This window comes from Lichenostomus cassidix, chromosome 6 (assembly GCF_008360975.1).
Source record: "Lichenostomus cassidix isolate B80296 chromosome 6, HeHo_3.0, whole genome shotgun sequence".
NCBI classification, from domain to species: Eukaryota; Metazoa; Chordata; class Aves; order Passeriformes; family Meliphagidae; genus Lichenostomus; species Lichenostomus cassidix.
The window spans coordinates 31,894,127-31,910,332 of NC_139487.1; the positions used below are offsets into that span (position 1 = coordinate 31,894,127).

Genomic DNA, 16,206 nt, shown 5'->3' on the forward strand with positions numbered 1-16,206 from the left:
TGGTGCCACAGATGGAGAGGGAGCAGCATTCCTACCCTGGGGGACACTCCACTGAGGGAGGACAGCCTGGACCAGCCTTTGGACATCAGAGAGAAAGAGGGAAAATCACTTGCAACTGATGTATTCCTCCATAATAAAAAAATCCCTTTCTTCCTCCAGCACAATTGTTTGCTTTAAAGCCCCCAACACCAACACTTAACTGCTCCAGCTCTGAGGCAGGAAGGGGGAGCTGACACCAACGAGCTGAGAGAGGACAAAACCAGCTCAGGCCTAGACTCGGTTGGTCTCCTTTGAGCAGAAGCTGCAGCAGATGCATCCCCTCCACTTTGTGCCCTTTCATCCCTTCCACTCCTGCTCCCTGCACCCTGCTGCCTTGCTGCTGCTTTGCCAGTTCCCAGCTTTCTTTCCCCCTTGGCCAGCTGGATTTAACTCCAAAGGCTGCTGGAAAAGGCAGTGTGGGGCAGGCACAGCACCCCCACCGTGCCAGGCCCTGAAGGATTGGGACTCTCCATCCTCTGGGCCACGGTGCCAGCACTGCTGGGCACCACCTCGAGTGCTGGGCACCACACAGGCATTTATTTGTGTCTTTGACTCCATTTCACATTGTGGGCTCACCCTCTGGAGTTCTGCAGTGCTTGCATGGCTTGCACACCCACAGATGAGATGGGGCCAAGCCCTGTGGAGAGCACATGGTGCTTACCGTGCCAGCTTGATCAACACCTGCCTTGCTCTGCTGGAAAATGGGAAAGCAGGTACAACCCTGCTGGCTGAGGGGATGGTAGCAATTCCAGAGACAGAATCTGCCACAGGCAGGGACACCAATTCAACCCAGCCAGGCACAAGATGTAGCTACACTTTGGTGCATCCAAGATCCAGCAGCCTCCATTCCACCTTGCCACCACCATTTCCCTCATCCTGCTTTTCCTTACCTTGAACTCCTCAGTATGGCCATGCTGAGCAGCAGATGTGACTTCTCCCAGGCAGTGTAATTACTTCCCTGCCGTTAGATGCAATTCCCTATAAATTATCCATCCCCTTTTGCAGGGGGATCACCCACAGCTCATGGCTCAGAGGCCTGGCAGCATCCATCCCCATACCATGGCATTCCCAGCAGCATTCCCTGCTTTAGACCCAGACCTGGTTCTTGCCCAGTTTGCATCTGTGTTCATTTTCCCCCTCACTTATTAACCTTCCTTAGCTGAATGCTGCCAAAACCAAAGGATAAATCCCCTTTTTGCTCACTTCCTGATGCCATAGGAATGCTCTCCACACCTACCTGGTGTCATTTGGGGATATTCCATTGGAATAACTGTGCTCTCAAAGCAGTTCTCTCAGGGCTTGTTCACCCAGCCCATGCCAGGGATTTCTCTGAGTTTACAACCCAAGCTGGGAGAGAAGGATGACCAGAAGGAAAAAACGCAAGCTAAAACTGCATGCATCAGTGCATCTCCAAGAGAAATTATTCCAGACACCAGCACAGGATCAAGAATTATCTTTATTAGCAACAGTACTGGATAATTAAGTTCTCCCTCCAGAGGAATTTGGTCTGTAACATGGAAAGGAGGGGCAGAGATGCAAAGCAATAAGAAAACAAGATGAATCTTACAATTCCTTGGATTGGGGGAAAATGCACAGCTTGAGAAAAGACCCACTGATGGCCACAAAGGGACCTTCTGGTTGCCAACACGAGTTGGGCTGGCCTTTCTGACCAGCTACTGTGTTATTCCAGCACCAGGGAGGCAGTGGGAGCACTGACACCCCTAAGGGATACCCAGCATGCCAACCCTCAACCCTTGGGTGAGCCTTCACCTGGGTCAAGGCAGTCCCTGGCCAAGGGCTGGGGGCTGAAGGGCTCCAAACCCACCAAAGGGACAGGATTAAGAGCCCACAGGTGCCATAGAGCTGCTCCTCACCACTGCACACCTGACAAGTTTCCCCCTTGTCTGCATTTTATGTTGAAATGGAGATCAGCTATAAAGCAAAACTCTGTGTATTGCCAAGGGGCCCAAACTAAACACTGGGAAGGATTTATGTAAAAAAACCCAATGTCCACAACACCCACATGGCAATAACCACCCATGGATCCTGCTGTTCTCCCAGCAGAGCCCCACATCCAGCAGCTCCACCACTACTTGGACAAGCAGGAGGTGCTGAGAGAACATCCCAGTAATGGAGCATCTGCTCCTAACCCAGTCTTAAAGGAATTAATTTCCACAGACAGCATCTCTGAGGCATCACTGCACTGCCAAGCTCTGCCATTACAGCCTTGCTTATCAGTTCACCTCTCCTAGACCATAAATCCAGCCAATTTGAGAAAATAAATACAATAATCGGATTTAGTCCAGGCTGTGCTGGCATATGGGAATTTAAATGACTTTAAAAGCCAGTCCTCTTTGGGTGGGCCATATTTTTGGGTGTCACAGTAGCTCAACCCTCTGGAAACATCTGGAGGCCATATGCTGCCTGTCTACATGAATTAACCAGATTTCTGCTGTGAACCTCACACCAGGGCCTCTCACATACCTCTCCCTGGCTTTCACAGAGCTCTCTGAACACAGACTAAAGGCACCTTAGAAGCCTCAGGTTAGAACCACTGAGCATTTCACTTTCCTTGGGGGTCACACCACAGTCCCAGCAGGAGAAATGCCCACGACATAATCCTCAACACTAGTGGCACCATGCTAGGAGGTAGTTGATCCCTCAATTCAATTTTAGATGGAAAAACCTAAAGCAAGCAAAAGTCCAAGTGTAGAGATTTCCCTTATATGTGGTTTCTTTTGTGGAATGATCATATGAAATATGTGCAAAACAGTACTGCCCCAATTCCTGGGGCAGCTGCTACTCACTGCCTAAATTGTGTTAAGGTGCTTCAGGGCTCAAATCCCTTTTATTTATCCACTCCCTAAGTTGTGCCAAGGGGCTCAACTTGAACTCAAATCCCTTCTAGTTCAACACCACCATCATAGCTGGGTGAGGGGGGATCCCTCCAAAGACCACCCAGCCCCTGAAGGGCTGAACTTGTAACAAAACCCAAGGTCCCCCCAAAAGCCCTGGGTTCAGCTTAAAACCACTGGCACAGGGCTAAGGGACAGTATCCCTGTGTCCCTGGTGCTTCCCTGAGCTCCCTGGGGAGGATGAGGCTGTTTTGATCCCTGCTCCATTAAACTGCAGAGCAACAATGTCTGACAGAATCTTCCCAAGCACAGGAGATGCCCCTTCCCAGAAGGGAGAATTACCCTCTGCATCCCGCTGGATGCAACTCCCCCCCTCCCAAGACAGGCAGCCTGCCTCAAAACCATGGCATGCCTGACTATTCTGGGGGGAAAAAAAAACCTAAATACCCAACAGCAGCACCACAAACCAAGGATATCCTCCTCCACTGGCTGCCCCTCTACACGAGGTGCACCACAAAAACAGCACAGGCAGAGCCCAGAGCCAGCCCCAGCACAAGGTAAAACGTCATCACCACCCCTGCTGCCTCAGCCAGCTCTTTTGGCACAATTTTGGGGCCATAGACCATGACCAGTGTGCCCAGGTAGCCATTGCTGAGCCCCAGCAGCGCTGTGAAGACCACAGGGTAGATGTCCTGGTTGAACACCACAGTCTGGATGTGAGCCCGGGGCTGGTAGTTGCTGAGGATGAAGAGAGGGAGGAAGATGGTTCTGAGGAGGACAAGGGCAGGCAGCAGTTTGCTCTTGGGGCCAGGCACCTGGATCCAGGCAGTGACCTGCCTCCCACACCAGTCAGCAAAGTTGTACAGCAGGAAACACGTGAGTGGTGTGAAGTATTTGGTGCTCCACGGGCTTCCCGAGGACTTGCTGACTGACTCGATGTTGGAGGAGAGGGAAGGGAAGATGATGATGGAGATGAAGAAGACGTAGAAGAGGCAGAAGCCGAGGAGGGCGGTCTTCTGCAGGATGGGGCGGAGCGGGGGGATGCTGGCACTTCTTGTGGGGAAGGAGGAGTTTGTGGTGCCTCCTGGCTCTGCCCCATCCTCAGCAGAGCTGTCAGGGGGCACAGTGACCAGAGAGGGGCTCTCCTTCTGGCTGCTCAGGTAATACCTGCAGAGAGATAGAGGGAAGCATGGGGGGAATACAGCTGAGATTTGGAGAGAGAGGTGGAGAAAAGCTGGGATGCCTACTGGACCCAGAAACTCCATCACACCTCCAGCTCCCACCTGGTTCAGAGAGGTGATCCTTGGAGCCCCACCATCCCCTCATCCCCATCTCTGTTCACCCTCAGTGTTTGCAAAGGGGACCTACTGCATGCAGGCATTTGGGGACAGAGGGCTCTGGGGACTACAGTGAGTGACAGATATCAGTGTGGCACACACGATAGGGGGACACTCCTGGCTGCCTGCCTCCAGATTGTGGCTGTCTGCTGACTCCACACATTTCGGGAGCCTCGGCATGAGGGGCCCTGGGAAAGCTTGGCAGAAACTCAGCATGCCTCAGTTTCGGCCGGCGGTTTCGGCGAAAGGGGAAGTGTGGCTGGTGGCAGTGACAGAGCAGGGAGCAGCACAGCGAGCATCCCGTGGATCCCCCCAGCAATCCCACTGCAATCCCTGCAGGGAATGCCCTGGCAGGCTGGCACACACCTGGAGTACTCCAGCCTGGGGAGGAGCAGGTACACCATGATGCAGATGACGATGAAGATGTCGGCAGTGAGGAAATAGGCCAGGGCGCTGTCAGTGACATCGGCTGCTGCTGCCAGGTCTATCACAGAGGCCACAGCACTGATGGTGCCACCCATGGCCTGGCCTGCGTGTGGGAACAGAGATGGGCACAGTGAGGGACAGAACAAGAGGGGGAGCCCAGAACCAGCATCCTCTTCTGACATGCACAGCTGCCCAGGGGACACAGCTCAACCTCTGCCTGACATGCTCAGCCCCAAACCTGGCTCAGGGTGCAGCTGCACAAACCACCTCCTCTCCACTTCCACACCTCAGACATTTGTGGGGCTGCACCACAGCCCAGGTGCCATCCTGCATCCCCTTCCAGCACAGCACATACCAGGGGCAGAGTAGAACCTGACCTGTTGGGATTGCAGGTCCCAAGTCCTGCAGAAAAAGTCCAAACTTTCTCCAAAGCCTAAACCTGGCTTTCCACTGGCACACATATAATCAACCTCCCTTCTGCACTCCCCCAGATGGGAATTCAAGCCACCAGCAGCAGGAATGCCATCTCAGGGATATGGTGCTTTCCCTCTCTGAGATAAACTCATTAAAACACTCCTGTCTTGGCCCCAGGAAAAATTTCACCATCCTGATTTTTTCCCCCTTCTCCTCTTGGTTTGTCAACCATTCCACAGCACATTTATAATGTTATCAAAGCTCCAGGGAGCTCATCACTCACAGCATCCAGCCTGCCCCTCATCACTCATGGAAATGCTGAACAGAAAGGAGGAGGCAAGGCAAAGCTGCAGATGCCTGCACTGGAAATGGCAGGACAGAGGGGTGTTATCTCCTTCCCCTCTTCTCCCTGCACCCAGCAGCTCTCCAAGGTCAGTTTATGGGTATTTACAGAAACCAAAGCTCACATGACCAAGCAAGTTTCTCCTTCAGCAACTTCCCTTTATCATTAAGGCAAAGTTAAGCTTCCAAAACAAAACCCCACATGACAAATCCCCAGATGTGGGAGAGCGAAAACCACGGAGCCGAGCAGGGAAAGTCCGAGAGCACAGTCCCAGCAGGATCACCAACCTGAGATCAGAGCCTGCAGGTTCCTCATGGGGAAGCAGCTGCTCAGGCCGAGGATGCTGCTGGAGAAGACAGTGGAGGCACTGCTGACCACAGCCACGCAGCCGACGGTGAGGGCGAAGAAACGCGTGGTCCAGGCAGAGGTGTCCACCTTGACCAGCACCGTGATCACCAGGAAAACAGCCAGCATGACAAAGAGGGAGGACAGGATCCGGACACTGGCAGGAACCCTGGGGACAAGGGGAAGGAGACGCTGATGCATTTCACACCACAACATGAACGTTGTTGTCCAACAGCTCCAGTGCTGGCAGAAGGAGCAAAGAAAATAGAGAGAGGTGGGGGAGGATGAGGAATAAGAAGCAGAGAGGCAGGGAGCTGGAATCTGGAGATTAGGCTCACAAACACATGCCTGCAAACATGCAGGAGTTTGATGTGGGATAAGGAAGGGTACAAATGGAGGGACAAGGCTGTTTGAGATTTAAGCGTGCAACAAGGTGCAGATAGTCCATTTCTTATCCCAGTCCAAGGGCTGGAAAGACCAGGGCAAGGTGTTGCTCCTACCTGGATGAGCTTGGTTTTTGTCAACCAGTCCCCTGGTGACAATAGAGGTATTTTTAAGAGGGAATACTGTTCCCAAGCAATTAACCAAGGAATTCACTAGGAATTTATTTACTGAAGCCAACTGCAGGCATGTGTGGAGCAAGGTGCTTCCCCAGCTTCGTCTCAGCCGGCTGAAACTTGGGCAGGGGCAAAGAGGGAAATTATTTTGGCTGCACGGGAAGGCTGAGCTCAGGGTGTTCCCCCAGGGAAGGGCAGCCTGAGCTGGTAAACTGAAAAAAAGGCAGGAGCAAAGCCAGGGAGAAATGTGGCTCAGGGACTTGGGGTCAGAGCAACACTTACTTGTTGACAAGCAAGAAGTTTCCAATCAGGCACAGCACTGAGGGCACGGTGGAGGCAATGGAGATGTAACTCTCAAAATAGTCCTGCCAGGAAAAAAAACAACCCCAAAACAAAGTAAAAAAAGTTGTAGAGGGGCACAACCCATGAATTTCAGGTCCTAAATAGAGCACAACAGGGAGCTGTGGTGTAGGTGTCCACCTTGTTGTAGTGTAGCATATGTTACAAACTGCTCAGGGCAATGGGAATTCTGGGATTTGCCCTCCCATAGCCCTGGGCTATTTCAGGAAATTAGGGACATAAATTCAGGAGGAAAATAATAAACAGTGAAGAAAATAGCTGCCTTATTGCTGCACACCCTTGAAGTGTGTCTGCTCCCTCTCCTCCCCTTGAGGGGTTTCATCCTATTTTCTTGCTGCAGGAATCTCAGCCAGCAGGTAGGATGATGCTCACAAAGAGGAAGATGACCTACATGTCCACCCCTATTAAAACAGGTTTTCATTTTCTGCAGTTAGCCAGCTACAGAGATGGGGCCACATCGTGTCCAAGCAGGAGAAGGCACTTGGCAGGTTTTCTCTGCACGTTACACTATTTTTTTTTACAGCTTTGCATCACTTTTAATCAGTTTACAAGCACATTCATCTCTTCTGCCCTCTCAGGAGCTTCACTGGAAGCAACAGGAAATCTAATAATCACTCCTAGAGGGTCCAGATAGGCAGAGACTTAAATGCCTGTGCTTATGGCATCGGCTCAGCCAAGCAGGAGGCTCAAAGCTCTGTGGCCACACAATGAATTATAGGACAAAAGACAAAGCAAAACGCAAACCTGGCAGCTAAAACTCAGACTTATTTACCCACATACTTAAACTCCAAACCATCCTGGGGATACTCAATAAACTTCCAAGTTAATTTTCTCTTGCTTTTAGGGAGGAAAAATGACTTTGTAATGCTTTGCACCAAGCAGAAGCATACTCAAAGTAACCCAGCAGAGATGCTGCATTTTGAGCATCCCAGGGAAACAGTCACTCATTCCCAGCAAATGGGCTCATACCAGCAGTGAGAACTGGGCAGGTATTCAAGACCCCCTGCACCACATTTTTAATGCAGCAGCAGAATGGTGGGTGGCAAATTTAATCCATGCCTGGACCAGTGGAAAATACCAGGTTTCATATTCCTCTCTCCCGCTTGTTAGGTTTTAATCCATCTCCAATGGCAACTCTTCTCCCTCCACGGGTAGTGCCACCCTCCACAAATATGCTTTCATTTTTGGCACTGCAGGATATACCTAGTTCGTCTCCCTTAAAATAAATCCCAAAGCAAAACTGACATCTTCCTCCCACATCCAGGTCTAATGGGGGAAGGTGTCACCCCTCATCCACACAGCTGAGGCACACAATGGAAGTGTTTACCCCCACATTAACTTCAAACACTGTGCCACCATGCCTTAAAAACTCCCAAACCAGAAAAAAGCATCGTGGTGGCAAATCAGTCACAAGATGCTTTTGCAAAGCAGTTTCTATTCTGCTCCAGCCTGGACTTGGCAGCTGGACTCCTGCCAGGCTGGAAAAGGAATCCAGGTCCATGACAGTGGCTGAAGGCACTGGAGTGTTACCTGGAGCACAGGGCATGAAATTAGCAGCAGTGGAAAGGCTGGAGCCAGGAGCAGGCTGTCAGTCAGAGGTGCATCCTTCCAGAGTCAAGCTCTGTGTGCAGGTAAACCTGCCTGCTGCACCAGCAGGGCACAAACTGGGCTGACTGGTTTAATTTTGATCATACTTGACTGCCACAGAAAAGCCACGTAGCTTTTCCTTGGGGAAAGGAGAAAGCATTGCACCATGGCCACACAGGAAGAGGAGAAACACTTTTCCAGCAAAGAAATGGCTGATCCAGCCAGGAATACAGCTGAGCAAGGAAACACCTAGTGATACTTAAACTCAGCTATTTTCAAGAGGATCAGCATCATGTGGAGGCAGCAAGGAGCATGTGGAATGCAGGGAGCTTGAGAGAACACCACCCCATGTGGTGACAGAGCACCTTTCACCCCTCTCTGAGCACCCAAGCAGATAATTTTCATCTTCAGGCAGCACAGGAGCTTGGGCACCATCAGTTTAATTCAGTTTCTTGCTTTACATCAGCACACCTGTAGCATCCTGGTATAAGCACTTCCCTTCCTCCCCATCAGAAAAGCAGCTGACTTAACAACTATGACAATTAAAAGGGCAGCGGGTGTACTGGAGTGAGAAATCCATGGGGAAAGTGGGTGTCACACCTGACTCTGTGTTTATATAAAACAAAAGTGCCCAAACCACCTGAAAAAGCTCAGCCATATGAGGAGGATGTGATGCAGCCTCATAGCTCCAACACTTTTTCCAGCCACAGAGAAACAAAGCAATAGCTTTGTCAGGGAAGCAGGAGGAGCAAGAGAGAAAGGGGAGAGAGAGAGAGGCCATAAACCTGCCTCCCCAAGGCTGGCTCATCCATCGCCCTGTGACAAGCTCCTCGCCCCATATGCCACAAGCCAGATGTTTATCACTGCAAGGAGATACTCACGTCACACCTGCCAGATCGTGAAGGACAAAAAAAAAAGACCACCACAAAGACACTCTGCACTGTACAAATTGCCCTGTGAAAGGTTAAACCCTGTTTTTTCAGATTCACCTTAAAATTTAGCAGTCCAAACACAGGTAAAAAACCACAAAATGATTTGAAGCACCTTTGCCGCAGCTGTTTTGTAAATAAACCCCAAATAAACCTCTCCCTCTGGTTTGCAGCAGGTGAGACCCCAGAGGATGTTTGCTTACTTTGTGGGGAAGTGGAGGGGGAAAAAGAGCAAGTTAGGAAGGCAAACAGGTTATATTTTCCTGCCTCCAAAGCACCACTCACCCGCAGGTCTGACGCTGCCTGCCCCACCGGGCCCGGCTCATCCGAGCAGTTCTGCAGCTTGTACCTCCAGTAGTGCTTGGCCGTGATGAAGAAATTCCAGGGCAGGAGGGCCCCGATGCCCAGGAGGAAAAATATAATGTAGGCTGCATGCCAGCGGTCACTTGGCTTCTGCCCGCTGTACCTGCTGCCCGCGGGACCCTCCAGCAGGGGCTCCTGGTCCTGGGGAAAGCTGCTGGCTGCCGGGTGCATCGTGCTGGCACGCTGGGAAAAACAACCACACACAAGGATATTGTCACACAAGAGCTCCAAACTGCTGCTCACAAGCTGGGGCTCCATCCCCCACTTGGCCCCAGGAAATCATGGAATCACAGGATGGTTTGGGTCGGAAGGGACCTTGAAGAGCATCTCACTCCAAACCCCCTGCCATGGGCAGGACACTTTTCACTGGAGTCAGGTGGCTCCAAGCCCTGTCCAGCCTGGCCTGGGACACTTCCAGGCACGGGGCAGCCACAGCTTCTCTGGTTAACCTGTGTCAGTGCCCCAGCAGTGAAATGCTGGATGAGCGAGCTGAACCAGGGATGGAAGGGCATGAGACTCAGCAGATTCCACCCATGTTTTCTCCCATAATTAATAATTAACCAGTCCCCTTGGACATGCAGGAGGAAGAAACCTCACTCAGCGCATGAGAAGCTCCAAAAACACCCAACAGCTGCCAAACCAACAGCGCCGTCGGGCTCTGCAGAGCAAGGTGCAAACTCCTAGTAACCCCGCCGCGCTTTCCGAAGCGACTTGTAAACTACTACAGCATCGCGCGGGCTCGGCGGAGCGGCCGGCAAGCCAAACGCGACGCCAGCCAGCCGTGTAAAATGACTCACAAAGACACCCGGCGTCACCCGGCTCGGGAACACGCCCCGGGAATGCGGCGGGAGGCTGGGCAGGGGATCGGGAGCACCGCGGCCGCGCCGGCAGCCTCGGAACCGAGCCGGGCAGCGCCGGCCAAACCCCGCCCTGAGAGCGCGGGGAGGCGGAAATGGCGGAAAGCGGGGATTTCGCAAACGAGCGGGGAATGTGGGGAGCGCCGCCTCCCTCCCCGCAGCGCCCCACTCAGCCATGCATCCCCCCTCGGCCCGGCCCGGCCCGGCCCGGCCCCGCTCGCCCCACAGCGCAGCACTCACGGCAGTCCCACACAGCCCCGCCGCCGCCGGCCCGGCCCCGCCCCGCCCCGCCTTTAATGGGCAGGCCACGCCCACTCGCCTCATCGCCCCGCCCCTCGGTGGGTTGGCCACGCCCCACCCAACCACAGGGACTGAACGAATGGCCCCGCCCCTCAGGGTTGGCCACGCCCTCTAGGCCACGCCCCCTCCCAAGCTCCACCCCGCTCAGGTGGGATCGCACCTGCGGCAGCTGTGCCGTCCCAGCGCTGCAAGGACATGGAGCTGCTGGGGCTGGAGAGCCCCTGGATGGAGCCAGGCTGGGAGAGCTGGGAGCGCTCACCTGGAGGAGGGAAGGCGCCAGGGAGATGAGACCTTAGAGCCCCTTCGCTGGGAAGGGACTTGTCACAAAGACATGGAGGGACGGGACAAGGGAGATAGGCTTCCCACTGCCAGAGAGCAGGTTTCGATTGGATATTAGAAGGAAATTCTTCCCTGTGAGGGTGGGGAGGCCCTGACAGAGGCTGCCCAGAGAAGCCCTGGATCCCTGGAAGTGTCCAAGGCCAGGCTGGACGGGACTTGGAGCACTCTGGGATAGTGCAAAGTGTCCCTGGCCGTGGTGCAGGGGAGGTACAAGATGATCCTAAAGGCTCCTTCTAACCCAAACAGTTCCATGATTCTATGAAAATCAGTGTTAGTCACAGCCTGGATTGCAGCACAGCAGTAATAAAAGCTTTTGCCTGGGCTTGATTTTAGTAAGAGCTCACCAAAACACCACTTCCTGAAGATGGAAGGGTGGGGAATGGGGAGCATCTTCTGGATGAGTGGTCCCTTACCCAGGCTGGGGTATGGCTCCTCCTTTACTCACTGTGCTTCCTGCAATGCCCCATCAGGATAAATTCCACTGTAAAGTCCTCGATTCCCTCCAAACTACCCTTTAACACTCACCTTGAGGGCACAGTGTGACTGCAAAGGAAAACATCATTACCTCCTCTTTCCCTGTTTCCTTCCTCAAAGCTGTGTCTGGCTCCTCAGCAGCCACACAGGGACATGCACATGTATCCAACCATTCTTCATCAAAGCACAATACTCTCTCTTTTTTTTCTTACTTTTTTCTTCCTTTTTTTTATTTTTTTTTTTTTTTTGTCTTTCGCAGAAGGCCTCAAAATGGTCTAGTTCAGATTTGGTTTTTTTCACCTGTAAGTGAAACACAGGAACCCAGATACCTCCCAGTAGTCCCGGTGCACACACAGCTGGCCACCATCCATCTCCAGCCTTTGAGCCTTGGAGCAGAGCAGGTCAGCTGGCCATGGCCACCCAGATGTCACAAGACACGCTCCAATGTCTTTTCCTGTTCTGTGAGCAAAACAAGCAGCAGCACGCAACCAACCCACCGGCGGTGTGCTGAAGTGGAAAGGCTTGAGAGGAGCACACGGGCTTCTCTGCAGAGGTTTCTCCCTGGGATTTTCATCTGCAGTGACATGCCAGGCTGGGAAAGCACCTGAGGAGATGGCATGGCCTATCCGAGTCACTAACTCATCAGCTCGGAGGGATTCGCCTGATATTTCTGACCTGCTGCCATCTATCATGTCAAAAAACCCACTGCTGGAGAAGAGCCTTGCATCACATCAGCACAAGGGACTGTGACAGCCTGGCAGGGGGGACAAAGCCAGGCCACGTGGGAGGTGGAGGGTAAAGGAATTCAGATGCAAAGAAAGGGACGAGTGGGAATGGCTTTAAACTGACAGAGAGCAGGTTTATACTGGATACTGGGAAGGAATCGTTCCCTGTGAGGGTGGGCAGGCCCTGGCACAGGGTGCCCAGAGAAGCTGTGGCTGCCCCTGGATCCCTGGCAGTGTCCAAGGCCAGGCTGGATGGGGCTGGGAGCAGCCTGGGATAGTGGACACCCTGCACATGGCTGGTGAGTGGAACAAAACTGTCTATAAGGTTGCTTCCAAACCAAACCAGTGTAAAACTATTTGAAAAGGTTATCCCTTCTGAGAAGGCATCTGCCTCAGCATCCTATCCAGAGCTGGAAATCCCAGCTGGGAGAGCAGCTGGGAGGCCCTGTGGTGGCAGGACAGCAATTTCCTCCCCATTTTTTTCCCTGGTTGCAGAATTCCCGCTCCTGCCCAGAGCACAGACAATGTTGCCATCTCCTGGTGACAACTGGTCTCCAGGAGCTGGACAAGGTGAGTGGTCCAGGCAGGGACAGTGGGATCCTCAAATCTCCCTGCAAACCCTTCTGATTTTGTTTCCTTGCTGGGACTGAGGCAGGGGAGGAGACAAAGTGGGATGCTGGAGCACAGGGATGCCCAAGGTGCAGTTGCAGCTCTGTGCTCCATTCCCCCCTCCCAAACTATCCCACCCATTCCTGGTCTTTGCTGAAAGGGGCATTGCTTTCTGTAGGATATCCCTTGGGGAAGGGAATGAACTGCTTGAGAGGGTGGCTTAGCCCACAAGACAGAGCTGTAGCCCTCATCTCCCGCCTTGTGATCAACCATGTGAGTCCAAAACAAGTCCTCAGTCAATCTCCAGCTTACTTCCATCAGGGATTCTGAGAGCAACATCCTCCTGTGGCATCAGAGCCAGAAGCAGGTTGGAGGGATTCTCCCAGGGATCCCCAGGCTGCTGACAGACCCCAACCTCTGCAGATGCCAACTGCAGCAGGAACTGATGAGTGATGAACAGGAGAGGAGCAAGCAGATTGTTTCCTTCTTTTTTTTTTTATTAGACTAGGAAATATAATTTATTGCATAAAAATTAATTTGTTACAATAGGAATGCTAAACTTTATTTACAGTTCTTTAGTTTACAGAATAAACAGATGCGGGTTTAGAGGATGCCACCAGGCCCATCCCCTGGACATATAAATATGGAAACATTTTGTGGAGCAAGAGATGGACACTGCCAGCATGACACAGACCACAGGGCTGCCTTTGCCAAAATGCCTGGCTGGAGAAACCCCTGGGTGTGGAGGGAGGTGTGGAGGGCACCTGGGAGCTGGCATCCATGGGAGATGGAGGCAAACCCTGCCTCGCCCCTGCCCTGCTCCTGCTGCAGCTTCTCTGGTCTGAAAAACAGGGAGAACCTCCCACAACATACACTTCAGCCAAGCCAGGTGGCTGCTGCCTGCCCAAAGGAAGGGGAAGATGAACACATGTGGATGGAGAGAGGCACCCATGGGTGGGATGGATGGATGGATGGACGGATGGATGGATGGATGGATGGATGGATGGATGGATGGATGGATGGGATGGATGGATGGACGGACACACATCCCAGTGTAGTGACCCATAAACCAGAGAATGGGAGTGAGAGAGATGCTGAGGTGACCTGAAAGAGCATCTCATCCCTCGGAGAACAGCGTGGAATTGAGAAAGGAGCCCTCGAAATCACCAGCAGCTGGATTGATCTATCAAGCCTTAATTGCTCTCCACATCTGCTTAGGCCGCTGGAGCTCAGAGAGGGGGTCTCAGAAATGCTCAAATGGAACCTGAGGGATGGAATAAACCCCTTCCTATGGGACACAGGAGCTCACCCAGCAGCAGTTTTCCCATCCAGCATCAAGGGAAAAAATCCCTTGTCTCCCACAGCCTGGAAAACCCAGCAAGTGAATGCTGGAGACCCCAAGACAGCACAGAACAGCTCTGTGCTTTCCATCGCTGCCTCAGGAGCTGCCCAGAGGAATCCTACGGTGTCCCAGCAATACTGAAAGCTCCTCCTAAGCTGCCCTGTGCATGTGACACTCTCCAGGCTCCCTGAGTGTGCTCCAGTGCCCAGCACTTTGTGGCTCTGTGGGATGGCACAGGCATTCCACGACACTGATCCAGGGCTTTGCAGCCCAGAGCAGAACATGCTCCTAATACTTCCACGGATGGACAATCCACAGCCTTGCTGTGTGACCTAGTCTAATCCTGAGCTTACCACCCCCTTCCTATTTTTTGTTTTTTCAAACAGACAAATTTCTAAGGTACAGCACTCACTGAGTAACTATTTCTACCTGCAGGCAACCTAAAGTTTTTACCTTCATCAAGACATCATATCTGTATGAGGAACCTCGTTCCTGCCTACCCCTTGATTCCATTCATCCCACTTCTCCATCATTATAAAAAGCCTTTTACAGGCAAAAACAGGAGCTGCAGTGAGGGATGGAAACCTGATTGCTGCTTCTGATGCAATCCCTCATGTGAAAATGCTAAGCCTGGCTCACAGCTTGGGAATACCAGAGTATCCCTCCCTGAATCCCTGCTGAAATACTGCATCAAAATCCAAGCAGGAGCACACAGAGCCGAAGTGGAGGTGGTTTGAAATGGCCACATCCCAGCCCACCAGCCCCTGCTCTCCCCCCTGACCCCTCCACACCCACTCAGCACCTCCCTCTGACCCCCGAGCCCAGGTTTGGGGTGCTCACTGAAAAATCCTGCTGGGCTTAAAACATCCCCCCTTTGACCTCGAGTCCGGAGGTTGGTGCAGGACTGAAATCTTTGGTTTGTACTGAACTTATGTAAATGAAGGCGCAGTCATCCTAAAAAGCTCCCCCAAACCATGCCAGGGAAGAATTCATTAAAAATTCCCATATCTGGATGCACTCTCCCCATGCTGAATCCTAAATACTGGGCAGCATCCCTCATCCCTCCTTGCAGGTGGAGTGGGACCCCCTCATTCCCACTGCCAGGGAAAGGGGAGTTTGCAAGGAAAAAAGCCTTGGGAAGGGTCTGAGCTGGCCCTGAAGCAGAGGGGCAGAGAGGCACTTCCCCCTCTGGACTCCTCGGGGATCCCAGGACATGTAAACACATTTTGCTTGACTTGGATCACACGCTTTTCCCTACAAAAGTGTGTCCATTGAAATCTCTCTCTCTCTGCCACCCCGACCACAGAAATGCTCTTGCTCTCACACACTGAAAAAAAGAGATTTATAAATCTGTCTTTTTTTTTTTTCTTTTTTTTTTTTTAAAAAGGACACATCCAAAGATCTGGATAATAAATTATTTGCGTTTCCTAAGAAACTTTTTTTTTTCCTTTTTTTCTTTCTTATTTGCCTCATTAAGCTGCCTGAAGCCTTTGACAGAAGTTAAGCCTGGATTGTACTCTTCTCTTCAATGCAGAAACACTATTAAAGGAGGAAGGGAACCCAAAAGAAGAAGGAAAAGGAAAGCCCCCATCCCGACTTGAGAAGCCCTAATTCCTCTCCGTGCCACGAGGAGGAGGAGCAGGAATGCTGTGTAACACTTGAATTGCTTGTAAACGCTGAGGATGGGTCTCTAAGGCTGACAGTGATGCGGGAGAAGCGCTAGCCTCGGCCCCTCCCCGCCCAGGACGGATGTGCCTCCCCCTGCCACGGGGGGAGGACCCTTCCTCACCCCCTGTTTCGTCCTCCTGGCCCCCCATCTGTGGGGAGCACCATCAGCAGTCCCCCTCTGTGGCCATGACCACCAGCATCTCACTCTTGCCCATCTCCTCTAAGGCACTGGCCAGGGTGTTGAGATCGCCGTCGTCCTGGTGCTCGGCTTCCCACAAGTCCAGCAGCACCCCAGTGGGGCTGGCTTTGGTGGCAAAGTAGTTCAGATACCTGAAAG

The 16,206-nt window shown here is 52.4% G+C and overlaps 2 protein-coding genes across 7 annotated transcripts in view; both read right to left on the reverse strand.

Moving 5' to 3' along the window:
• Positions 1 to 1,475: 1,475 nt before the first annotated feature.
• SLC29A3 (solute carrier family 29 member 3) lies at positions 1,476 to 10,698 on the reverse strand. 3 transcript variants are annotated; one of them, XR_014853037.1, is made up of 7 exons: positions 10,353 to 10,589; positions 9,478 to 9,738; positions 6,599 to 6,681; positions 5,702 to 5,928; positions 4,598 to 4,760; positions 2,959 to 4,061; positions 1,476 to 2,902 (listed from the first exon to the last, which is right to left on the reverse strand). XR_014853037.1 is itself a non-coding variant. In XM_085064362.1 (6 exons), the coding sequence occupies exons 2-6, from the start codon at positions 9,724 to 9,726 to the stop codon at positions 3,392 to 3,394; spliced, it is 1,392 nt and encodes a 463-aa protein (XP_084920488.1). In that variant the 5' UTR covers positions 9,727 to 9,738; positions 10,653 to 10,698; the 3' UTR covers positions 1,476 to 3,391. The 3 variants fall into 3 exon arrangements, 2 of the variants coding, with proteins under 2 accessions (XP_084920488.1, XP_084920487.1); XM_085064362.1 differs by lacking the exon at positions 10,353 to 10,589 and adding an exon at positions 10,653 to 10,698 and having other exon boundaries at positions 1,476 to 4,061; XM_085064361.1 differs by having other exon boundaries at positions 1,476 to 4,061.
• Positions 10,699 to 13,335: 2,637 nt separating this feature from the next.
• UNC5B (unc-5 netrin receptor B) overlaps positions 13,336 to 16,206 on the reverse strand; it is a 51,767-nt gene continuing 48,896 nt past the window's right edge. For all 4 annotated transcript variants that reach the window (XM_085064364.1, XM_085064363.1, XM_085064366.1 and 1 more), the window contains one exon: positions 13,336 to 16,199. In XM_085064364.1, coding sequence (XP_084920490.1) covers positions 16,034 to 16,199 — 166 coding nt within the window. In that variant the 3' untranslated portion in view covers positions 13,336 to 16,033. The remainder of the gene's footprint in view (positions 16,200 to 16,206) is intronic.

Coding starts and splice junctions, on each gene's coding strand:
- SLC29A3 (XM_085064361.1), bottom strand. CDS start 10,589: ATGGCTGAGTGGGGCGCTGCGGGGAGGGAGGCGGCGCTCCCCACATTC. Junction 9,739..10,352: donor GGGTGACGCCGGGTGTCTTT/GTGAGTCATTTT, acceptor TGTTTTTCCCAG/CGTGCCAGCACGATGCACCC. Junction 6,682..9,477: donor AGGCAGCGTCAGACCTGCGG/GTGAGTGGTGCT, acceptor TTTTCCTGGCAG/GACTATTTTGAGAGTTACAT.